The sequence below is a fragment of the Mustela putorius genome, unplaced genomic scaffold (genome assembly GCF_011764305.1).
Source record: "Mustela putorius furo isolate JIRA1106 unplaced genomic scaffold, ASM1176430v1.1 tig00003853_pilon_pilon_pilon, whole genome shotgun sequence".
Taxonomy (NCBI): Eukaryota; Metazoa; Chordata; class Mammalia; order Carnivora; family Mustelidae; genus Mustela; species Mustela putorius.
In genome coordinates this window covers 29,744,152-29,769,716 of record NW_025422005.1, presented here as the reverse complement: position 1 = coordinate 29,769,716, position 25,565 = coordinate 29,744,152, and the positions used below count along the sequence as shown (strand labels likewise).

At 48.9% G+C, this 25,565-nt stretch overlaps 1 protein-coding gene across 25 annotated transcripts in view; it reads right to left on the bottom strand.

The window, feature by feature from the left end:
* The window catches only part of MACF1 (microtubule actin crosslinking factor 1), a 337,337-nt gene extending 312,242 nt beyond the window's left edge, over positions 1-25,095 (bottom strand). For 24 of the 25 annotated variants that reach the window (XM_045064242.1, XM_045064247.1, XM_045064244.1 and 21 more), the window contains exon 1: positions 24,861-25,095. In XM_045064242.1, coding sequence (XP_044920177.1) covers positions 24,861-25,080 — 220 coding nt within the window. In that variant the 5' untranslated portion in view covers positions 25,081-25,095. Of the gene's footprint in view, positions 1-10,889; positions 11,103-24,860 lie in introns of those variants that run through there. The other variant, XM_045064251.1, reaches the window with a different exon arrangement.
* Between the last annotated feature and the right edge of the window lie 470 nt (positions 25,096-25,565).

Below are 25,565 nucleotides of genomic sequence, written 5' to 3'. Positions count from 1 at the left end.
GGACCCCCTATTCTAAAAGAACCACTTATTCTTCCATCAAACCTATGCTGGAAAGCTGATCGTGGATCAATCCTCCTATATGTGTTCAAGTATCTACACCCAGGTCACCTCCCTCTGCAGCTAGACAGAGGGGATGTGCTCATATACACAAGTGCATACACACGTGCACATACGCAGAGTTCCTACTTTCTGCAGATAACTTTGCCCCCCACTTCAAAGACAGGGTAAGAGCTATCAGGGAACATTCCCTCACGTTCCTACACCTGTAGCCAACCACATGCATTCTTGCCTTCCTCCCTTCTAATCTTTTTCATCAAACACATTCCTCTTTTTACTCCAGAACCCATTCTCCCATAGATTATTCTCTCTCTCCTTTGAATTTTATTATATCTCTCCTTCTCTACTGTTTCCAAACAGCACTTAAACATGTTTACATCTCTATGTTACAATAAACAAACAAAACTCCCAACAACCCCTTCCTTCAAATGCCTTCCTCCCCTGTTTCTGCCAAGTTCAGGTTTCAAAACTCCCAGACTCCATATCTGCACTTCTCATTCACTTCCCAACCCATTGCTTTCAGGACTGGGGTTCCCACAACTCTAGAAATGCTCCAGGAAAGGGGATCTTTATATTTTGGAGCCCGAAGTCCTTATCTTGCTTGACTTCTTCATAATCACATACTGTGTGATATGGCCTCCTTCTTGAACTCACTTCTCTCCCTCCTACATCTCTGGGCACTCCCTTTTGCTGGACAGTTTCCTTCAGGGGATCCTCCTTCTCTCCTCCTAAACCACCACCCGCTCCTTGGAGGTCCCCAGAGTTTTTGTCTCAAACCTCTTCTCATGGTACACATGCTCCCAGCAATCTCCTTGTCCACTCCTCTGATTCCATAAGCTGACAACTGCCCATCCATACCTCTCCTGAGCGCCATACTCTGTACAGCCAGCTACCAGCTAGGCACCTCTGCCCAGCATCCCAAAGAAACCTCAATCTCAGTGCAACCCAAACTAACTCCATATCCTTCCTTGCACCAGCACTGCCAGCAAGCCACTGCAAACAACCTCCTACTCCTAGATTCCCTCTTTTAGTGAATGATTATCACTCACCCACACAGAACCCCAAGCCAGAAACCTGCAAGTCATCCTAGGTGCTTCCCTCTCCCCTCATACACCGCACTGGATTAGTTATCAAAACACATGGATTTAACCCTTAAGGAGGTTTCTTGATTTGCCTACTTGGCTGCATTACTACTTGCACAACCTTAAACTCTAATCACTCCCTGCCTAAATTACTGTAACAACCTCCTAACTGTTCTGTCACTGGTCTTGTCCCTCTGTAATCCTTCCTCGAACTATTGCCAGAGGGAAAATATTTCCAAAATGTAAATCTAATCATAGCCTTCCTTGCCCCAAATCCTTCAATGGCTCCCAAAAGCCCATAGGATCAAATCAAAGCCACTCAACACTTTAAGACTGCCCACTTCTCCCTCCTCATCTCACTTCTTCCCTCACACCCTACATTCCGACCTTACTAATACTCTATATTTTCTCCTCAAGCTCTCTCATCCATTCACTTCTGTTCATGGTTCACACTACCCAGAATGCCCTTTATATGAACTTATGGCCCCAAGTCCCGAATCTCTTGGTTGACAGCTCAGTCATGTCCTCTTGGGTGCCTTCACTGACCCTTTTCCACCCTGGCCCTGGTAGTTACTCCTCTTCACTTCCACCGCACCAGCATTTAGCTCCATGATAGCAATCACTACAATGGATGTTAACCGTTTGCCAGTATGTTTTCCTCATTAAATGTAAGATCAGGGGCGCCTGGGTGGCTCAGTGGGTTAAAGCCTCTGCCTTCAGCTCGGGTCATGATCCCAGAGTTCTGGGATCGAGCCCCGCATCGGGCTCTCTGCTCTGTGGGGAGCCTGCTTCCTCCTCTCTCTCTCTCTGCCTGCCTCTCTGCCTACTTGTGATCTCTGTCTGTCAAATAAATAAATAAAATCTTTAAAAAAAAAATGTAAGATCATATAGATGCAAGGGCAAAATCTTTGTTACTTCAGCACTGTGCCTACTGCCTGGTTCAGAGAAGACATTCAATAAATGTTTATTAATTAAATGAATGAATGGATCCTCCAAATAAGCCCCCTGACACCCTAGGAGATTAGCATTTCAAGATATAATTGAAGATTTTAGAAGGGATTTAAGAGGATTTCTGATGCAATTCTTAGCAGGTATTCCTGGAAACATACAAGGAAACCTGTCCAGAAAATGGGTAGAATAGGTGTTCTGGGGCATTCAGCATTGTTAATTTAAATTAGAAGACTCGGGGACACCTGGGTGGCTCACTGGGTTAAGCATGGGACTCTTGAGTTCAGCTCAGGTCAAGATCTCAGGGTCATGTGATCTAGCCCAGGAATGGCTCTGCACTCAGCAGGGAGTCTGCTTAAGGATTCTCTCTCTCTCTCTCTCCTACCCCACCACCTCCACACACACACTCTCTAAGTAAATAAATCTTTAAAAAAATAAATAAATGACAAGACTTTGAAATACAACCTTTAGTCATAGCCCTAAATTCACAGCCCTATCTTACAAATTCAGAATGGAGTAAAAATCCTCAAAAGAAGATTTTTATACAAGAAGAAAGAGGACCTTATTTTGGAATAACCCTGGCTTTTTAGGGGTAATTAATTATTTTCCTCAAGGCAAAATCTCCTAAAAAAGGATTATCAATATTAAAATCTAAACTTAAGTCCCAGGCACCTGGGTGACTCAGTTGGTTAAGTGGCTGCCTTTGGCTCAGGTCATGACCCAGGACCCTGGGATTGAGTGCCACATCAGGCTCCCTGCTCAGTTGGGGGGGGGGGGGCCTGTTTCTCCCTCTCCCACTCCCTCTGCTTGTGTTCCTTCTCTCACTGCATCTTTCTGTGTCAAATAAATAAATAAAATCTTTAAATAAATAAATTAATTAAAATTAAAATAAAAAACAACTTAAGTCCCTGTACCTGTCCAAAATGTCTCTCAAATATACACCTCTCCTCTTTAACATCCTTTAATCTAACCTCATGACACAATTACAACAGTGGCCTCCTAGAGAATAAAGCTCCACTTTCATCCATCATTTACACAGCCGCTGCGTTAATCCTGTCCATTTTATAATGGTTCTTTATATTAACATTCAGGACCTTCTCTCCTTCCACCCCTAATCCTGATATCATTCTATTAATGTTTCCCAGTGCCCCCACAACTCCCCACTACCACTTTCCCCATCACAGTATCTGCTTATAAGCTAGCAGAGTGCACTACAATGTGAGCTTATTTACTGCTGTTGACTGACTACAAAGTACAGCCAAAAAAAAAAAATCCTTCCTATATATCTCAATCCAACATACTCCTGCGAGCTGAAACCATCTCTGCTCCAAGACACTTCAAGCAAGCTCATTCTTTTCATTGACACAAAGGAATTATGTTTACCTTTCTGAACAAAATTCACAATAGAAATTAGCTATGGTGAGAGGGAATCCAGTAGTACAGCTGGCAAAGCCCTTGCCCAAAAGAAGGATACTGACTGACCAATTAATTAACTTGTCCTATGCAAGAACCCAAACCATCCCTGATCACTGGCACATTTCAGATGACTGACACTTGGTTATGCAGAAGAAAGCAAATTCTGAACAGAGAAAGAAAAATAAATGCTTGTGCCCAATGAGAATAAACTTAACACTGTCACAAAAATTTACGGAGCCACAACAAGCTGAGGGTATCAGACCCCCAGATGGCCAAAGAGGGCCTATCCTTGAGCACGGCATTCTCCCCAGGCAGATCACATCTAGCTGTTGGTTGGCCTGCCTCTTCACTCTCCTCCTACACACACACCACACACACACACTCTAAAACTCTATATACTTTCCTGTATTTCTTATAAATTTCCACATTAAACATATATTACTTTTATAATTGAAAAGAAAATTTTAAAATATGACTTGAGAGTGCTCATATGATTGCCCCTTCTCTTCTGAGAGAAACTCCCTGACAATCAACCACATACAAAAGAAGTATAAAAAATGGGACGCCTGGGTGGCTCAGTTGGTTAAGCAGCTGCCTTCGGCTCAGGTCATGATCCCAGCGTCCTGGGATCAAGTCCCACATAGGGCTCCTTGCTCGGCAGGGAGCCTGCGTCTCCCTCTGCCTCTGCCTGCTATTCTGTCTGCCTGTGCTTGCTCTCTCCCCCTCTCTCTCTCTGATAAATAAATAAAATCTTAAAAAAAAAAAAAAAGTGCCTGCGCTGTAAGAGCATAAAACTTCATTAAGGAAACAATTCTAACAGACATGAGGCAATGCAAAAATAATACAAACAGAATAGAGGTAAGAGACTGAGGCAGACACTGTACAAATAAGGAAGAAGAGGGGTGCCTGAATGGCTCAGTGGGTTAAGCATCTGCCTTCAGCTCAGGTTATGATCTCCAAGTCCTGGGATCGAGTCCCGTGTCAGGCTCCCTGCTCAGTGAGAAGTCTGCTTCTCTCTCTCTCTCCCTCTGCCCCTCCCTCCCTGCTCGTTCTCTCTCTAATATATAAAATCTTAAAAAAAAAAATAAGGAAGAAAAGATTAATTTCTGAAGGGGTAAGGGGAGAAAGCTGCATGGAGCATGAAGTTCCCACACTTAGCTTTCATTCTTTTTAAAAAACGTAGGATTTGAATAATCAGAGAGAAAGGCAGAGAGCATTTCAGGAAGAGAGACCATAAAAGCACAGGGGCAGATATGAAGACCTAAGGAGAAGGAATACTGAGACCAGCCCAAATGGAGCAGAGAGCTGTGTTGGACAACAACAGTTGATACAGTTAGGTATGCAGAATAAGTCAAACAATGGAAGGCCCTGAAAGTTAGAGACAAAGAATCAGTGATTCATTATAATTTATTCCAGGAACTGAGACATTCTGGAAGGAAAAATAATATTTTATTAGAAGAAACCCAAAACAAGGCACCTGGCTGAGCATCCAACTCTTGGTTTTGGCTCATGTGGTGATCTCAGGGTCATGAGATCGAGCCCCTAGTTGGGCTCCATGCTCAGGATGGAGTCTGCCAGAGAGTCTCTCTCTCTCTCTCTGCCCCTCCCTCTTGTAGTCTCTCTCAAAAAAAAAAAAAAAAAAAAGTAACCCCACAAAAGTTGAAATAAACATTCTTAGATACTGCATACCAAGCTAACAGGCCTAAAAGGGCTCCTCCAGACCAGAAATGAGCAAATGCCCCAGTAGAAGCAAGACAGACAAGAGAAGCTTAAACTCCAATCAAAACCATGAAAAGTGGGATGCCTGGGTGGTTCAGTCAGTTGAGTGGCCGACTCTGGATTTCAGTTTGGGTCATGACCTCAGGGTTGTAGGATCTAGCCCCCCACTGGGCTCCTCTACATGTAGTCTGCTTGGGATTCTTTTCCGCTCCTTCTGTCCCTCCACCCACTCGTGTGTTCTCTCTCTCTCTCCCTAAAATAAATGGATAAACAAAATCTTAAACAAACAACCATGAAGAGCAAAAGCAGGACCTTTAGCACACCATATAACCTCATCACAACATGGCTCAACATATAATTACCAGAAGCTAAAGGGCCAACCTTATTTAAGTTGGGAGGGCCTTGGGTGTTTTCTAGACCACTGAGAAAAATGCTACAAATTCATCTTGCGTTGTGTTTACCTTGTGACCTTTGATCTTGGAATGTGTACTCTGAACAGTTTTCTTTCTACCCTCATCTCCAAAAACTGGCACTGAAAAATACCAGGATAATAAGGCCTCAGCTGATGCATTTCCCTGGCGTGTATTATGTCACTTGCCAGGCAAGCCCAAGATGAAAGCAGTAGCTCCCATAAGCACTGTTAGCACATGCACACATTTTATGATTTCAACAGCATGAATGTGGCCAAAGTTTGTGATTTCCCAGCAGATGGACTTGACTCACTTTCTGAATTAACAGTGTCCATGTCCAGAAGCAGCAATTATTCTATTGTTCTGTCTAGAAGCTATCCACTCCAATTCAAGGGCTGTGTTCTAAAAAGGAACTTAAAAACTGAATTTACATTTAACCAAGAGGCTGCTTCAGAGAGTCGCTTGGTTAAACAATATTAAAGCCTTAGCCTATATTTTCTAACCACTATGTTAACAAAACTTCATCACTTTGCATTACATTGTTTTTGTATAAAAATTTCAAAGTGTTCCATGGAGCACAAATTTCATATGCTCCATGGAACATGTGATTCTTGATCTCAAGGTCCTGAGTTCGAGCCCTACCAAGGTGTAAAGATTACTTTAAAAAACTCAGAAGTGGGGGGGCATGCCTGAATGACTCACTCACTTGGCTAAATGTCTGACTCTTGATCTCAGCTCAGGTCTTGATCTCAGGGTCGTGAATTCAAGCCCCAAGATGCACTCCATGCTAGGCGTGGAGCCTGCTAAAATTTTAAAAATATGTATGTATTTTTAAATGTCAAAGTAATTTACATACCATGAAACCTCTCCCATAATAAAAGGAAAGGAGAAGAAATTCTCCACAGTTCAGAGATCTGGAAATGTACGCCACATAAGGGATGGAAGTATAGTTCAAATGCTAAAAACTAACAGTGATATTAACAATTAAACTATTTTCACAATTATCTCACTTAACTCAGGTCACTGCTGATTTTAAGATTACCTTCTGTGATATAATGTGAAACCATCTAGAAATCTGGGATCCTGGCTCTTAGACAATAATTTAAGTCTACATGCCTAAATGTAACCATGTGTATAATACCTCCCTTACAAAATATTATAAAGATCAAATAAGATAATAAATATGAAACTACCTTGTAAAAAATAAAGTGTTATCTACATGGAAGTTTTTCTAAATCTTTTTTTTTTTTTTAAGATTTTATTTATTTATTTGACAGAAATCACAAGTAGGCAGAGAGGCAGGCAGAGGGGGGGGGGGAGCAGGCTCCCTGCCGAACAGAGAGCCCAATGCGGGGCTCGATTCCAGGACCCTGGGATCGTGACCTGAGCGGAAGGCAGAGGCTTTAACCCACTGTGCCACCCAGGTGCCCCTACATGGAAGTTTTTCTAAACATGAATTGCCTAATATGTGCCAGGAGGTCATGAATCTCATGAATCCCAAGGAGTTAGTATTATCATTCCCATTTTAACAGATGTGAAACCCAAGGGAGATGTTAAATGGCAGAACTAGGACTGGACCACAAGACTAAAGAAATTCAAAGCCTCATCTCTACTATATTGTGCTGTCTTGCTAATTTTGAATGTTAAATAATGTGCAGACCCTTCACTCCTTCTATACAGTAAGTTCTTTAAGTTCTTTTTTGTGATACAATAAATAAATATCGGTCATAACTACTTTGTATAATCCATGGGACCTACTGAGAACTCTGAAGTTTTTAAGTACCAGATAGTCCATGTTACCAAAGTTGAAATGTGAATGTTTTTTACTCCTAGTTGAGCCTGGCATATAAAGAATCTTTAGTCTATAAGGGCTTTGTGAAAACACAAAATCTAATTCCACTCAAATCAACTTACACATTACCCTTCTATTTAACCAACCACCAGGAACCTGGATTGTGTTTCTTTTTAAACTTCTCTAAAATCTAAAACTATGCCCATTTGTGGCCTGCTACTTCCACAGAGTTTGTCCCGACCCCAGGAAAAGAATCAGATCCTCGTTCTCCTACCTCTCTGTTTTTCCTAGTTTGCTTTGGTGTTCACAAGGACCTCAATCCATTGAAAGGAAAATTTTGCAAGTGGCCCAAATCATCTGGATGAAATATTCCTCAAAACAAGGCATGTCTCTTTTCTTTGTTTCCATGTGTACAAAGCAACCATCTGATTACTAGCTTCATAATCACTACGGTACAAGGAAAAGGGTGTCCCAGACAGCAATATGAGTACTCCAATCACTGGGTAGGTATGTCCTCTATCACGAATTAATAAAATTGGTATGCTTGTTGCTTTTTTTTTTTTTTTAACTTTTAACTTTCAATGACTCCCCCGCTGCCCATGGAATAAAGCCATAAAAAAAATCTTTATAAGTTGGACTTATGGATCCTTTACAGTATCATCTGCTCCCAAAACTCTTGCTGTTTGTTCATACCCAACTACTCACATTCTGTTCCTTGAACCCACCCCTCCATTCACTTTTACCTTCAAACCTTTGCATGTGGTATTTATTCCTGTCTTCTCTCCTCCCCACCCTCTTCCATCTGACTAAATTTCATTCATCCCTAAAGGTCCACTCAAGGGTCACCTCCTTTGTCAAATCTCCCAATGAACCCCAAGTGGAAATATTCATCCCTCCTTTTGCTTCCACAGTCCTTTATACATACTTCTGTTCTAGCACTTATAGTATTATAATTACTTATTTGCATAGGTCTTTCCTTTGTTAGATGTGAATAACCAAGGGTAGCAACCAGATCTCACTCATTATTCTGGCATCTCCAGCGCCTAACACTGTGTTACTTGCAATAGGTACCTAATAATTGCTTTTTGGAGAACTGTTAAGAACATGTCCTGGCTCTGCTGGTTGCAACCCACTCTGAAATGTTAGGATAGAAAGTTATTAGCTACTACGTCCTATTTGCTGGACACTCAGGCTCTGAAAGAACCTTTGGGATATTTAGGAAATGAGAGAGAGTGTTTATGTCCATGCTGAATCACCTAATCCTGCCAAAACCATGCTCACTACCAACACACAGGGAAATGGTTGCCAGGCACAATTATGGAAAATCCATGCCTGACAACCATTCCTAATACAGCTGCAATACATACTGTTCTACTCCCTTCACAAAGCAAATGCATCACTTCCCTTCTAGCCTCTGCCCCTTCCAGGGACAGTTTATGCAGCTGAAAACTTTAGCTCTCCTGAATACAAAAATCCTGTTTCATTTGTAGAATGAGGTGACTACAAATTTACAGCAGAAAGAGAGAGAGAGAGATCAAGATCCAAGGAATTTGGTGGCCAACCAATGAGAGCCTAGCACCCCAACATCATCAGTATTTATTTCCCCAAGTCTCTCCAAAACTAATTCTGGTCTTTGTTCTCACAAAGTACAACCCTGCTCACTTTGTTGATTCTAGCTTAGGCTAAGTGTTCTCCCATAAAGGCAGTAAGGGGATTTCTAAGTCTGGAAAATGCAAGAATTCCATACAGCAAAGTAACAAAGGCCTGGATCCTAATCCACCCTGACTTCCCAGTGAGAATGATGCAGGGGGGGGGGGGTGAGAAATTCTTCTACAACTATCATAGAGCAGCCTGTACAACCATTCAAACAGCTCAAGTTAATTTATTTTGGCCATTTTCAACTCATTCCTCCCAAGAAAGAGATCTGTGCCTGGAAAGGATCAAATTCCTACACACCTGATCAAAGTTTTTCAGAGGAAACCAAACTAAGTGAGCCAGCTAAAAGGACTCTCCTGAAACCAGCCCTACTTCCCCCTTCTTTCCTCCTTTCATTTGCTAGGAATCCAACTTCCTTTCAGTTGGAGGCCACCAGCAACATGATCCGGCGAGGTGCTGAGATTGAGATTTCTTCACCTATTTGTGTTATAATTCTGCGAGCTGTTAAAGCTCTCACAGCCCAACACAGGCACAGAGTGTCCTCTCTTTGAAGAGCGCAGTGTTGCTCCAAAGCCTGCGAGGAAACTTAAGGGAACTAACCATTCACTTAGCAGCATTTTTTCAATGAAGTTCAGCAGTACAATCTAACCTCTTTGTGCTCTGAAATGAACCACATTTCTTAAAAGAAAGACCACAGGGGGGTGACAGAACATTTGCTGCAGGCAGGGAAACCTGGACAGCTTACAGAAGCTGATGCAGAAGAGAACCAGCAGACCTCCTCAGCAGGTCCCTTTCAGCATTTCATTTCTCTCTCTCTCCTGCTGCATTCCCAAGCCACAAGGGAAGAAAAAGAGGGAGGGTTTTACAGCTTCTGCATTAGTTTCCCTTCACTGGCTAGGTGTCGTAAACAAGTATGCTGGACTCAGTCATAAGGGCTGAAGTTTCCTTCCGATGAAAAGAAACTAGAGGCCCAGTCACAAGGGCGCCGCTGAATAAAATAGGAGAAAAGTGCTGCCTCTGGAGTTTCGGGGGGGGGGGGGGGGATCTCCCGGGCTGGAAAGCTCAACTGGCACACAAAGCAAAAGCCCAGCCCTGGATGTTCAAGATCAGGGCAGGGGCCCCCGGGAGCGCGCACCCCGGCCTCGAGCGCGAAGGGCGCCTCGGGCATCAGGGGACACGTCGGGGAGCCGCAGTCCGCAGACCCTCCGCCTATCAAAACTTTCTCGCGGACACCCAGGCCTTGCAGGAGGCACTGGAGTGCGGGGCTGCGCGGCCAGAGCGCCTCCCGGCTGCCACCCGAGTCGACGGCAAGCCTTTCGGTGGGAGGGAGAGCGGCGGCAGACCCCCGCCTCCACCGGCTCGAAGCCCCCGGGGCTGCGCGGGGGAGGAGGCCTCTCCCCAAAAGTGCACACTCACCGACCCCGGCCGCCACGCGACGGAGCGGAGACTGAGGGAGACAAAGGGGGGCGAGAGCCCCCGGGCGGGCTCGCGGCCGCCCGAGCCTCGGCGAGAGGAGCTGGACACTCGGAGCGGACCGGGAGGCCTCTCCCGCCCGACTCCTCCTCCTCCCCGGCAACTCCCTACGGCGCCGGGGCTCGGGAGGCAGTCCCCGGGCTCGCCCCCTTCCAGATAGTAGGGCGGCTAATGTAGCCAGCGTTGGGGAAAGCGCCGTCTCCCGCAGGCTTATCTCAACTCCGCAAATAAGCTGGCCCGAGAAAAAGCAGGTCCGGGGCCAGCCCCGACGCCGGGGTGGGCGCCACCCCGCCACCCCGCCCGGCCGCCCGTCCCTCGCCGCGCCGCCCGCCGCACCTTTGTAGCGCTCCAGGACATCCTCGTACGCCTGCACGAACTCCTTCTCCTGGCTGCGGTTGGCCGGCTGCTGACCCGGCACGTAGCCGGCCATGGCCGCCCGCGCCGCGCTCTCCCCGGGCCCCGGCGAGCGCCGGCTCCAGGCCCGCGCGCTGAAGCGGCGGCGGCGGCGGCCCCAGCCTCGGCCCTTTGTGCGGCTCGGGGGCGGCGGCGCCCCGGCTGTCCCCTTTCCGCTGTCCGCTCTTCGTCCGCCTCGCCCGGCCTGGCAGTAGCACTCCGCTCCTCAGCCTGCCCGCAGCCGGCCGCTCGCACTCCGCCGGTCCCGGCTCGCGTTTCCGCCTCCCCACCCCTCGCTCCGCTCCTCCCTCAGCCCGCCCCGGCGCGGCGGCGGCGGCGGCGGCGGCGGCGGCGGCGGCGACTCCTCCTGTCAGGAGCGGCAGGCCCGGCAGGTTCCCGCCCCTCTCCCGCCGCCTCGGCGGCCGGGCCCCCCGACTGCCCACGCGGGGCCCGGCTAGCTGCGGACCACCGCGGGCAGGGCAGGGGGCGCGGGCCGAGGGAGGCGGGGGCCGCCGGGAGGGAGGCCCCACGCGCGTGCGAATGAAGGACTGGGCGGGCCGCAGCGGCGGGGAGACCCCGGGCCGACGCCACAGGAGGAGCGGGCGGGCACCCGGCTCGGCGCTGACCTACACCCGCCGCTGGGACAAAGGAGGGAGCCCCTGACTGGAGGAAACCGGGCCGGGCCTGTGCAGCCGCAGGAGAAGGGCCTAGGGAAGCTGAGGGGAAGGGAGAGAGCGAAAGACCTAGATAGATCCGGAGCTAGACACGGTCAGAAGGAGGACAGGGGCAGGATCCAGACAGGGCTGCAGTGAGAGGCTGAAGGCCACACTGAGGCCACACGGAATCCCAGAAACAAAGGGTTTTCCAGAAACGGAAGAAACTGAACTTGAAATGAGAGGGCACGCCAAGCACCATGAAGTAAACCAGGCCAAGGATGAGGAGCCAGAAGCTGAGAAATGACCAGGGGGTGGGGGGTGGGGAGGATGAAAACGGGACTCTGACCGCACGGTGAGGGGAGTAAGAGAGACAGAAGGACATAAATCTACGGGGGGGCGGGGGGGGGAGGGACAGGATTATGGCGCTGTGACAGCCATCAGAACAGAGACCTAGATGGGAAGGGAGAAATGTGGGGACCTGTTACGGAACAAAGAAAAGAATCCCGGAACCTAACTGGTCAGGGAAGAAGGAGGAAGCCAAGCATTTTCCGTCCGGGGAAAGGCTAGCGAAGGACGGAAACTGGTAAATACAGGTAGGGATTTACGTGGAACCATTTTGAGAAAGGGAGTTCTCCGTGTCATCCCATCCTCCATTCATCCGTGTACCCTTCAGTCCCAATATTCACAGACCGCACTGGGGGCCCACAGCTGTGAACCAGCAACTCAGGTAAATGCAGGTGATTGGTTTTTTTTTTTTTTGGCCCCCAGCTCCCCTCACCCAGCCATTATCCTCCAGGGCCTCATCAAGTCTGCTAACTTGATTTTTCAGGGGGTAGGGAGGTGGTTGTGGGTAAAAGTTAAGCTGGCCGATTTCACAATAGCAGCATATTAGCAAGTAAAAAAAAGAATTCATGGGACATTGAACAGGCAAAATTGGAACTTGGGTTTCCATTTCAGTTCCCATTCTCAAGGTTTTTGAAGAGGAGCTTCTTCCCCCTGGGGCAAGGCCTGCCTCTTTATGGACTATGAATAGTTGCCAAGTACTTGGTCAGTGCTCAGCACATTAGTAAGAAGAGATAATGCTTTTCACTAATAGGTGCACACTGGTTGTTTCCACACCATACCATGATCAGAAATCGGGTGAGCAAGTCATTAATCATATCTTTCCCCATCCATCAAGTTCTGCTGGCCTGCCCAAGTTCTAGGCATGAAAATCATGTATGGAAGGGCCTAAAAGAGGGCGGACAAGGGACGGTGTTTGGACAAAGGCTCATTTCCTTCCAGTTTAATCCTCTGTGCTTAAAAAAAAGCTAGACCACAGTTTGGTGTCAGCTGCTAGTGAGCTCAGTTTAAGAAAAGAAGGAAAATAAGCCTGAAGTTTTTGGTTGTTTTTTTTTTTTTTTTAAGATTTTATTTATTTATTTGACAGAGAGAGATGGCAGAAGGAACACAAGGCGGGGGGGGGGCAATGGGAGAGGGAGAAGCAGGCCTCCCACTGAGCAGGGAGCCCACTGCGGGGGGGGGGGGGGGGGGGTCATCCCAGGACCCTGGGATCAAGACCTGAGCTGAAGGCAGATGCTTAATGACTGAGCCACTCAGGTGCCCCAAGCTTGAGATTTATTATTTTTCAAATAAGAGACTTAGTGGAAAATGCAGGGTGAAGGAGTTGGAGATTGATGGCATAAGCACATTTTTCGTAAACAGCAGAGAATATAGAAATGCTAACTCTGGGGACCTTGACTGTATCCGTGCTGAGTCATCTGCATTTCCTATATTATTTTATTCCAGTAGGGCTAAGAAGGCCCAGACACAAATACACATACACACACCTCCACTCTCACCCCCAGACATCTGCCTCATTTTCATTACAGTAAATAGCAAAGTCCCTCCATCCCCTCCTGGGGCTGCTACGTGTGTCACTTTGTAAGCAGGTTCCTCAAGAATTGTGACTGAGGCTTGCCAAAAGTGAAGAAAGACAGGGGCAAGAAGGGAGAGAGAGTCTGTTCTGGGAATCAGACTTTGTTGAAGGCTTAGGGGGCTTAGAGGGGAGAGGGCAAGAGGTTGAGATTCCTTTTAAGAAACATGGTATTCAAGGAAGAAAGTTCTGGTTTGGGTTGTGGCTGGAGGGCTTCTCAGACTCAAGTAGCTTTCTTGACAAGATTTGCATTTAAATGCTCCCATGAGATTTTGAAGTAATGAATTCTTCTAATGAATGGAACAGGGGAAGTCCACATGTTTGGCTGATGTTTCTGTTTTATACAGAGAAAATTTTATAAGGATAGAGGAACAAAGCAGCTGCTGGAGGGTGGGGGGATGGGAAGAAGAAAGACTATGAAGGGGAGGTTTCTGGGTTTTTCCAAGCAACAGTCTAAATTTATAGCCAGACCACACAATCAGGACAGCTCTGAGGCTTTCTTCTTTAGGTCTATGATTTTCCTTTGCTCCTGGTGGCGACACTGCTATTGCATTTCTAAGGAGGCTGCAATGGGGAAGCGGAAGGAGGCAGGATGTACTCAGAAGGACATCTAGTGGGAGGAAAGGGTAAATAAAGTAAATAAAGCCTTATTTTTCCACCACATCCTCCCCCACTCAAGCCTCACCAAGGGCCCCTCTCTGTAAGGTCCAGCCTCTTTCAACTTCTTTCAGCTTCTCAAACATGTGCTCTCTTACCTCAGGGCCTTCCCACCTGCTCTTTTCTCAGGCTGTAATCCTTCAATGCTCTCCTCTTTTGGCCTGGCTCATCCTACTCACACCTTTGCTGAAACTCCTGCAGAGAAGCCTGCCTTGATCCCTGGGATTAGGTCTTCCCACCCCCTCTACTCCCCTTTGGTAATATCCATCACACTTGAAGCTATCAGTTCCATGTCTTTAATCCTTACTAAACCATTAGCTCCCTGAGGACCGGGGCTGTTGTCTGCCTTGTTCAACACTAGACCTGCATCTAGCAAATGATCTGGCACGTGCAGGGCACCTGGCAAATATTTGTTTAAAATTTTGACTCAGTGGATGCATGAGTGGACCAGATGATCCTAAAATACTCAGCTGCCTGTGGCTTCTGACTAGCTGAAGGCTAGAGTATTTAAGAAGAGAATATGCTTGTCTCTCACAGTGTCCCTTACCTGTGCCTGGCATTCAAAGTCCTCCAAATTTTGACATCTACTTTCCTGTACACGCTGGCCTCCTGCGATGCCCTCATGTGTGGGGTCTTCCCCTATAATCAAACTCTGAGCCTTTGCCTGGAATGTCCTCCACTCCCCAACTTCACCTAATAAAATCCTACCCATCTTGGAAGCTCACCCAAAATGACATAAAGTTATTTTTAATCAACCCAGGTAGAAGAGACTCCTCTCAAAATCCCGGCCACATTTTCTTCCTCTCACTCCCGGGACTCCAGCCACATGTATTGTGGGTGTCTGCATCACTGCCTCCTTAACATCCTCATTCAGAAGTTCTTTGAGACTCATCTATTTCATCTTCCTTCATCATAGGACCTAACACAACGCTTTGCATCTACTAGATGTTCAAGAAATATTTGCTGAAGGCATAGATGTCTCAAGTGAAGACATGGGGGTGGGAGATGTGGGCAAGATCTGTGATTCAAGACAAATGAGAATCCAATTCAGTGTCCACTCAGTGGCCAAGGGCTTCAGGTGCAGAGGAGAAAGAAGAAAATGAAAATGTTTCTCTTTCTGCTAGCACTCCTCCTCCATCCTCTAGAAGGTTTACTCCCAGCACTTCTTCAGCTTGGCTCCTACTGCATTATTTTACATGTGTTAATGGATGCTTTATAAATAAATTCTTTGCTAGTAGTGCGTGTGTGCGTCCGTGCATCTGCGCACGCGCTCTGTTCCTCCTTGTGGGGGTAAGCTGTCTTCTGTGCCTTTTACATTCCCCGGTAGTAGCTGGAACCAGACACTGAAGGGGCTGGATCTTGGAAGAAGATCATCCGGTTCAGGTCTCAGGACACCTGCCTCCAGGCCCAGCGCCCCCAGTCTTCCATCACCAGCTAAAACTCCCTTTCCGCCCAGCCCCTGGAAACACTTCACTAAGCTTTGCCTCCAGTTTCCCAGACCGCTCTGGGGTAGGAAGCGTCTGCCCACCATCATGCTGCCCTCTTCTGTTCAGAAAGTGCAACGTCGCTAATTTAAGAGGTCTGGATGGTGCCAGCCACCCAGGAAGACAAGATCCCTGCCACAGGCAGCCCGTCACCATAGCAACCCTCAAAATGGTTACTCAGCCATCTGGGTTACCATAGCAACTGGCCAAGTCTCTCCACCTCAGCCTCCCTAGGCCTTCTCCCCTGACTTGTCAGAGCCAATGCCAAAGAATCTCCAATCCTTACATGGGGGAAATGAGCAGAAGCTGGACCTCTGATAGGCAGCTGTCCCGAAGGGGCGTGAAATGCTTCACCCGCCCGGGGCTTCCTAAGGCACAGTGGAGATAATGGGAGTTAAGGCACTCCGTGAACCTTGAAGTGCCGCGCAGATGTTAGCTATTATTAAACTATCCTTCCTTGTAATGGGGGAGGCAGTGGGTTGCCCTAGGCAGAGCTAGAGCCATTCCCGGCATGGCCTCTTACTGGCCCGGAGACCTTGAGCAAGTTATGGGACTCTCTGGGTTTCTATTCTATCTACCAAGGCACATCTGCCTCCTAAAGTTGTTTTAAGGATGAGGTCAAAGGAAGCCTGTAAGCTACTAAGCACAAACCTGGCATTCAGAACATATCAATAGGACCTAGGAATGTTAGCGGCCCCTCTGCAGTCTCCCAGGCTTTCTGTGACTCTAACCATTTTTTTTTTTTCTCTCTTGAAGGAAACAGGCGAATGTGAGCCCCACTCATTCTGCCCCAATCTCCTTTCCTGCTCATCCTGTGTAAGGGCTCTTTGGTTCCTCCCAAACAGGGCTATAGGCACTCTGCACACTTTGGGGGAATTGGGAGGTTCCCCAAATTAGGCGCTGTGGCTAATCCCTCCACTTGAAATAGCATTTCCTGTGGCACCTGGATGGCTTAGTCAGTTAAGCATCTGCCTGCGGCTCAGGTCCTGATCCCAGAGTCCCAGGATCAAGCCCCTCATCAGGCTCCCTGCTCAGCAGAGAGCCTGCGTTTCCCTCTGCCTCTCATCCCGCTCATGCTCAAGTGACCTCTCTCTCTCAAAAATATAAATAAAATCCTAAGGGAAAAAAATAATAACATTTCCTTATCCAATACTACCTCAGGACAGAAACCCCTAAAGGGTTAGTGAGAGAGGCAGCCTGGAAGCTGAGTACGGATCCCAGAGAAGCCCTGGAGAGGAAACAGCTCACCAACATCAGGGCAGGCCTGGGGTGCAGGCCCTTCTCACAAAACCAGAATCCCTTCCCTCTGTGATTTTAAAGACTTCAGTCCTAATGCATCTCAAGTTCAGTATCTTAAGACTGAATCTTTGAAACCCATCTTCAGGGGACTTTCTTAATTACACTGGCAGGGTCCTGATTCATTTGAAGTGGTTTAGGCAAAACAAACAGATATCACTTCAGAAATCAAATTTCCAGACACAGAGCCAGGAATGCTTGAGCCCAGCTCTGCGTATTCTAGGAGTAGGGCATGAACCGTAAGCTGGAAGGGCCAGAAGATCAGATAAGCAACATTGGAAGGGACATGTGGGGCCCTGGGATTCAGAAGTCAGAATCCCACATGATGCCCCTGGGAAATGGGTTGAGTGGGACGGTTACCATTAAGATATGACTACTGAACAGATAAACCAATATTCTGACTACAGGGGGAAAAGCAATATGATAGATTTTATTTATTTATTTGACAGAGAGATAAATCACAAGTAGGCGCGGGGCGGGGGGGGGCAGGCTCCCTGCTGAGCAGAGCACCTGATGCGGGGCTTGATCCCAGGACCCTGAGATCATCATGACCTGAGCCCAAGGCAGAGGCTTAACCCACTGAGCCACCCAGGTGCCCCAATATGATAGTTAAAATGTGAGGTGGTGAGTGTGTGATTACTGGAACTTCCAACTCTGTAATTGGGGAGGCAGAAATGAGGTGCATGGCTGAAATAAGATTGGCCATGAATTGATCATTCTTGAATCTGAGTGATGGGGGTTCACTATACTATTCCCACAACTTTAGTGTATGTTTGAAATGTTCTGAAGAAGGTGGGGAATTTAGAGTTAGGCCCGGAATTTGGAGTTAGGCCAACCTGAGCCACGGCAGCCAGGGGGCGCCATACACACTCAGAGATGCTGAACCCCAGCTCCAATAGTCCCTTACTTGTCTGACTTCAGACAAGTTCCTTCTCCTCCTTACTGTAAAACCGGGAGAGTAGCAACTAGTTCCCAGGGTTCTGGGAGGACTGAATGATATAGGCACACATCTAGGACTCAATATACAGTGGCTTTTACAACTATTATTTCCTAGGGGATCCCAGCTGACATAAGCTCCTAGGAGCTCCTGGACTGAGTCCAGAGTTCAAATCCCCAAACCACCCACTGAATTCCTTAATTCCTAACTCCTCCTGGCTGTTCGCTCTTCATTTCCCTTCCTTCCTTTCTGCTGAGGCCAAAGAGAGGAGAACAGGAATAGAAACAAACAACAGGGATATGCCCTTTCTCCTCAGGTTGTCCTGGCAGTCTTATTTCTTTCCCAAGGCCCAAATCAAATGCTATCATAGTGCTAAGCTAGCAGTGGGGGCAGAAGTAGGGAAAAAGGCCTTCCCATTTGGAACTTCCAGATAACTCCGGCTTGCCACGTGCGCCACTCAGGATGCGTGCTGGCTGCCTGCACGGGAGGGAGCTGGGTTCTGAAGCCCAGTTGGAGCCTAGCACAAAGCAGCTCTAGGAATATGTGGCAAACAAGCAAGTGCATGATCAATGAATAAGAAAAGGAATGAATCGATGCATTCATGAATTAGTGAACAAGTGTATGAACAAATGAATGACATTCATGGAATGGTTAATGTGTATCTAGTGCTGGTTACCTAACAAGCATTGAGCCAAGCACCTCACTCTCACTATCTCATTTAACCCACCCCATGAGACTCTGCAGTGGCACTCTTGCTCCCCCCATTTTAACTGTGGGAAAGTGAGGCTCAGTGAGGTTAGTCATTTCCTCGGGCTCACCCAACTGGCAAGTGATGGAACTGGACCTGGGATTCCAGCTGACTCCCAAAGCCATGCCCTTGAGTGAATGAATAGAAAAGAGAGCACAGGAGGGAGGAAACGAGTAAGGAGGGAATGCAGAGGGAAAGGCATGCCCAGAGACACACCCACTGAGGCTCCAGGCAGAACCTCCCCCTAGACACAAGGCAAAACCCCGGTATCTTCTTGAGTAGGGGTGAGACACAGCTGAGGACAGAAACTTCCACCCATCATTGGTTTTCAGGTTGCAGGGGATGCCAGACCATCTCTGCAGCAGCCTCCTAAATCCAGGCAGAGACTGCAGCCAGGTGCACCAGTTCTGCTCCTGCAGGAGCGCCAAGGCAGAGCCAGGAAGCTGGCCCACTTCTACCTGACAGGTGGCAACTGGCAGACTCAGGGCCAAATCATGGCAGGTCCTAGCCGCAGCAACTGGCTGGGCGCAGGATCGCACTTTGGTGGTGGTGGGTTATTAATACTCCCCCAATCCAGATATGTTCACAGACCTCTTCCTGGGGGGAAGGCTGCAGCAACAAAAGAAAACGCAGCCCTAGATCCCGCTGTACGGTCAGCTCCTCTGGTGTCATGTCATCTCTAACCCCGTGGGATTGAGAAATGACAGGCTTCCGTAGCCCCCGAATGAACCAGTCCTTCCTCCGCATTCCTAACTTCAGCCCTTAGCTGCTCCAGAACAGAGAGACATGAGTCAGACTGCCATTCCAAACCTGTCTCCGTGTCACCTGGGAAGTCACTGGAAAAGCATGATGGGAAACCAACAGCACAAAGCCGACACCTTGCAATGTGGCAATCACCTTCCTTTGCCAGCTGGGGTCCCACAAAGACCCTGAGCCTCAGAGGAAAGACAGTCAGGCTGTCTTTTCTGCTGCCTGCACAAAATTCTGCCCACGTGGTCCCTTTCCATCCCTGCAGCTACTGTGACCCAGATTCGCTTTCAAAGGGCTGGGGCTGAGCTGGTGGTGTGTAGCTACAATTCTTTCTGCCCCACTTTCATGGGACTTTCCTGCTACCGAAACCAAGCTCCAGGATAGGATCAGGGGACTCCAGAGGATACTGCCAGGAAGAAGCAAAGAAGCTAGGAAGTAAGAGGATCCTCCCTGGGTGCAAAGGTCAAAGAACCTGGGGCAAGCAAGACTGGAGGCTCTGGAGTAAGGGTTCCCAGTGGAATTGTTTCTAGGGCTCCCTTTCCTGCCCCTGCTTTCCTTTCTTCTCAACATGGTTTGGCCAGAGGAAAAAAAAAAAAAAGCCTTTCCACCTGCCCTCTGACAAAGCCCTAGTGTGAACAAAAGAAAGGGATGGAATTAAGAGGCCCGGGGCCCCTCCCTGGCTCACCTGGGAAACTGCTGCCTTTCTGGAGACTCCATTGACTCCATTGACTCCAAGATTCAGCCTGGCCCGGTTGACTCTTCCTTAGCCAAGGAATGACACGCTAAGTGCAGTAACGGGCATGTTAACCCGTGTTGTCTAACACGTCCCGACTCTCACTCAATGATCATTCAAAGCAGATGCCATCATCTCCCTTTTACAGACAAGGAAACTGAGGCTCTAGGAAGTGAAGTCATTCACCCAAGTTTTCTGCCTCTAGGTCCACTTGTCTCCAATGGGCCTGGCATCTAACTGGGGCTAAATCCATTTTTTTATTGAACAAATGAATGAACGAACAAGCAAAGAGACTCCTTCTCAGAGCTTCCATCCTGGAGGAGAGATGCATAGGTGCAGAGAAGCAGGCCCCTTCTTCTGACCAGGCATAAGCTCTCAAACACTGGCTCCCCAAAGGGAAGCCCTTGAGAGACTCCAGCAGCGGAGGTGAGGTGAGCTCTCAAAGCAGGGCCAACCAGCATTGGAGCTGCATTTCATGGCCCTCACCAGGCTTCTAGATTCTAGTAAGCCCACGCCTTCAGGGTGAGATTCTGGGGCAACACCAGGCAGGGTAAGATGGGACTCCTGACTACAGCAACCTCTAGATCTGGTGGCGGAAACAATGAACTGTAACATAAATCAACTGAAACAAGGGCTGGGCAGAGATACAATTGCTGTCTGTCTGGAGGGATCAGGGAAGGCTTCCTGGGGGAGGCCACACGGGAGAAGATGTTGGGAATGATGATTTCACCAGCACCTGCTGAGGGGTGGGTTGCTTTCTACTAGTTAACTAGGAGGCCAGTCCTTAGCCCTGAGTCCCTATGCTCCCCTGTTTCACAGTGCACACAGGAATGTAATTATTTTTTCCCTGCTGTCCTCTCAACCAGACTGAGCTTTGTGAAGAAGGGATCACATCTTCAGCCATCTTTGAATATCAATGCCGAGAACAGGGAGGGTCCTGAAGATGTAAGGTTAAGTGGATGAATACCGGATTGATAGGTAGATGGGGAATTCTCCCTGCACCCCAGTCCCGGCCCAAAGGGGATCTCTTCTTCAGGACACTTTACTGCCATCTGCAGGAAATTTGTCATAATAAATATACAAAGCCACAATGACAGAAAGGAGGAATGGCGCCCCCTTAGAACTGTACAGCGTGCAACTGTGTTACACTCGGTCCTATACCCGGCTTTTCTCTGGGGGGTGGGGAGCACCCCAAAAGCCCCAAAACATACAACCCTCTTTCCTCTCCTGTGGGGTTGTGGTCCTTGGAAGACTACCTTCCCCAATCCCTCCCATTCCTTGTTGCCTCCCGCCAATGAGTAAGGCTATCACTAAAGCTGGCTGGGCGGTAACAGAGAGCCAGAGGTCTTCAAAGAGGCAAAGTTTCAGAGATCTTTGTCTCTGCCTTTTTACGGGCCAAGATCTTGAGACCTCCACCAGAAGTGAGCAGGAGGGTGCTCAGGTGAGTCTGGAGACCGGCTCAGCTCTTTAGATTGTCATCTGCACAAGATTCAGCCTGGCCCGGTTGCCACACGTTGCCTGAGGAAATGGAAATAACAAGTGTACCCAGAGTCAGAGGCCCTGTCTCTGCCAGCACGGTGTGACTACAGGCAAGTTGTTTAAATCCTCTGGGCCTCAGATCCTGACACATGTCCTACCTAACTCGCAGTTATTGTGAAATCTCTATGCAAACCAAAACACAGATGGACAGAAAACGGCTTTCTTGGTAATGGACTATTGTTCCATTGTAAGGGGAAGAGGCTTAAGGAGTTGAGAACAGGGCTGGCCAAGAAGAGAGAGAAAATCTGGCGGGAAAGGATGAGAATGGGAAGAATCGGGTTACAGCACGCATGCAGGCCCCAGAACCTGTGTGGGCTTTGTAGACTGAGATCAGCAGGTTTCTCGTCCTGACACGCCTCTCTGGTCCGACATGTGTGACCAGCAGGGCCCCTCCTCCCCCGCCCCCAATCAGGCCTCTCAAGCGCAGGATGCTGAATGGGGCCAGGGAAGGAGGGAGGTCTCTGCATTTGGGAAGACTGAATCAGACACCCCCACTTGGCTTCACACCCAGACCCATGGGGAGGAGAAAACTGTATGGGCCACAGCTGGCTCCCAGGGCCAGAATGACTTCATTTCCTCCCAGAATGAAAGTTGTGACTTCAGAGAGACTCGGAGCACCCAGGGTCTCCCAGACATGCCCTTCCTGCACCTCACAGGAAGCAGTCCCCAAAGAAGCCAGGTTGCCTTTTAAATAACCCTGGTCGAACCCCCACCAATGCTCCGAAATCACAGCAAGATTGCAGCCAGGCCCTGCAGCAGCCGGCCCGCCTCTTCTCTGCTGCTAACGAAACACGCCCAACTGCAGCACACGAGTTATTTTTAACCATGACAGTCTCCACATTTTCAGCCTCCCTGGCCCAGCCCCCTCCCCAGGACTGTCATTTGGCAGCATCAAGAGGTGCAGAAGATCAGCATGGATGCCGGAAACACAACACAGTGCCCGCTGCCCCTCTGCTTAGTTGACCCAACAGCATCTTTAGAGACGTTGCCTGGGGCCCAAGCCCTCTCAAGCCCGCTCCACTCCTGTGCTAGACTTGCAATATTGAACGACAGGCAAGTCATCCCGTGGGGCCCCTCAGAGCAGCCTGGAAGGGGAACTCACCCCAAAGGGACCTAGAAGTATGTCTACGTGGTGGAAGATGGGGCTAGAGAGCATACGGAAGGAGGAGGCCACCTTCAGGAAAACGAGAGCTTTGTGGGTCCTGAGACCCCCTGGTCGGGGCCCCTCAAGGTTGGAGACTCTACAGACTGGGAAACTCTACAGACTGGCTGATGCCACAGGTCCAGACGTCTTGAGGAGGACCCTTCTCCAAGGACCTCCTGCTGCCCACAAAAGCAGTGTAAACTCTCCAGCTTGCCTGCAGGGTCTCCTTGGAAGTTCACCTTCTGCTAAAACCCTCCCTTCAGGACTTGAGCCCACAGAACCCTCTCCCTACCTAGCATCCCTTTACAGCTCACTGCCTGCTCCTGGATCACTCACAATTGGTCACACATTCTCCCCAAACGCTCCTTGCACTCCTCCCATCATTTGGTGTTCTCTGATCCCCAGTATGCACAAGGCCCTGTGCAAGTAGCTGGGGGCAAACACAGAAGCAAGACATGGTCTGGCGTTGCTAACAGTCCTGAGGGAGTGACAGGTTCCCTGGGGGATAACTGCCGAGCTGGTCAAGGGAGCACAGGGGAGGGAAAAGTACAAATATGAGAGCGAAGGAGGGAGCTCTGGATACCGCTGGGGGTACTGGGGACAGAGGAGGTCACACTTTCCCAGTGCCTTACAGAGAAGAAAGCTACATCATGGGAGGTCTGAGCCCGCAAGGCGCACAGCTCTAGGCATCAAGGTACAGCTCAGTGTGACAAGGTGCTTAGAGGTGGAGATAGCAGGAAGGTGAAGCTCAGGAGGGACCTGATTTCAGGGGCCTCTATTCCCCAGGCAAGGAAGGGCCAAAGAAGGCTCAGAAGCAGCTGAGTGACAAACAGGATCAGGTTCACATTTTAGAATGAAATACTCTAGTGAGTCACATGGAAGAGGGTCAAGACCACGAGAACTGAGAGGTGCAGGTTGGAAGACCCAGATGGGAGGGGACAAAGCAGCAGAGGCGGCCGGGGCATTTGTTGAGAGACACCAAAGAGGGAGCAGGACAGGCCTTGGTGAAGGAATGAAAGCGGGTGATGTCACTGAACGAGCTGCTGCTCGGCTTACTCTAGCTTGGTCTCTGTACTCTGGGCCCACTGGCAGCGGGTGACGCTAAGCATAGCTCCTGGAGGAGGCTTGGATGCCCTCGAGGAAGCAGCAGAGGGAGCACTCCACAACACTCCCCCCCTTTCCTAACCCAGAAACAGTGCTGAGAGCTTTCCATACATTATCTCATCTCATCCTCAAGGCAGCTCGGCACAGGAAGCAGTCTCAAGACAGGAAAGTGAGTCTCAGAGAGGACAGGAGACTTGCCTAGAGCCACACAGCTGGCTTGTGGCAGGATCACTGGCCAGCACTTCTCCTCCCTGACTGCGGAGCCCGCACTCCTGACCGTGGCCCCCGAGGCCCGGCCGGCTCAGTTCACCTGCCAGCAGAGAAGCGGGCATATCCCACAGCAGCAGGCAGCCCCAGCCCTCGGGCCGCAGGGAGGCTAAGTGTGTACCACATTTTCAGAAAGCAGTGTGAGTGAAACTGCCCTCTCCAAGGACTTACTCCAAGGAAATAAACTCAACAGAAGTCAAGTGCTATTATTCATAAAGATGTTCTTTGCAGCACTGTCTATTGCGGCAAAAAAAAAAAAAAAATTAGAAAATGAGTAGGATTTTTAAAATCATGAAATGTTACACAGCCTTTATAAATGGTAACTCTAAAGCCTAAGGTGTAATATGGAAAATCATTTGGATGTAAGAGTAAGTGAAAAAGGTCAGATCCAGAATGGTGCGTAGGCCACAAAGGCAACTGCATGGGGACAAAGATGGAGAAGGTGCAAAACTGCATCCAGGCCTCTGGCCAGCTCATGGGGGTGAGGAATGGCAGAGTCTACAATCTTGGGTTGTTCTTTAACGTTATTCCATCATCTTTCCAACAGTAACAATGCCAAATTGGACTCCAGCTGGCTTGTCAGAGCGCCCCAGGAGGCCCCCTGCATGACCCACCCCCAGCTGGTGCACACAGGCCCAGTGTCACCTTGCCTCCCGCCACCCTGCTCGCTAGGGCCTCTCTTACCAGCGACTCTGACCACGGCCCGCTCCGCAGGGTCCAGCACCGAGTCCTGGCTCTTCCGTTTCTTCTGCTCATGCAGTGGAAGGTTCCAGGGTAAGGTGTCCCCGGGGGGACATGGGGAGAGGCTCCCTGACCTCTCGCTCCTATACGATCTCTCACTCCGGCAGGACCGCTCACTCCGGCAGGACCGCTCACTGAGCGTTTCTTCGTCTGAGGAAGACATCGCCCAGGCAGGGGCTGCCGTGGGAGGGCCTGGGAGCCCAGGGACAGGTGGTCTGTGGAGAGAGGAGAGCACATGAGTAGGTGAAAGGTCGGTCATATAAGGCACACTGGGACTTGAGAAGCAGGTGCTAGTCGTAGTTCTGCCATTGACTTGACCTCGGAATCTCAGTTTCTTCATCTGGAAAATAGGATGATGATAATGCAGGGCAGTATGAATTCACAGGGGTTGACAGAAATCCCAGGATACAATATGTAAAGATGTTCATAAATATGAAAATACTCAGGGCACCTGGGTGGCTCAGTTAGTTGAACGTCCGACTGTTGGTTTCACCTCAGGTCATAATCTCAGGGTCGTGGGGTCCAGGCCCTCATCAGGCTCTGTGCTCAGTGGGGAGCCTGCTGGAGATTCTTTCCCTCTCCCTCTGTGCCTCCCCCTACTCTCTCTCTCTCAAAAGAAATAAATAAAATCTTAAAAACAAATAAATA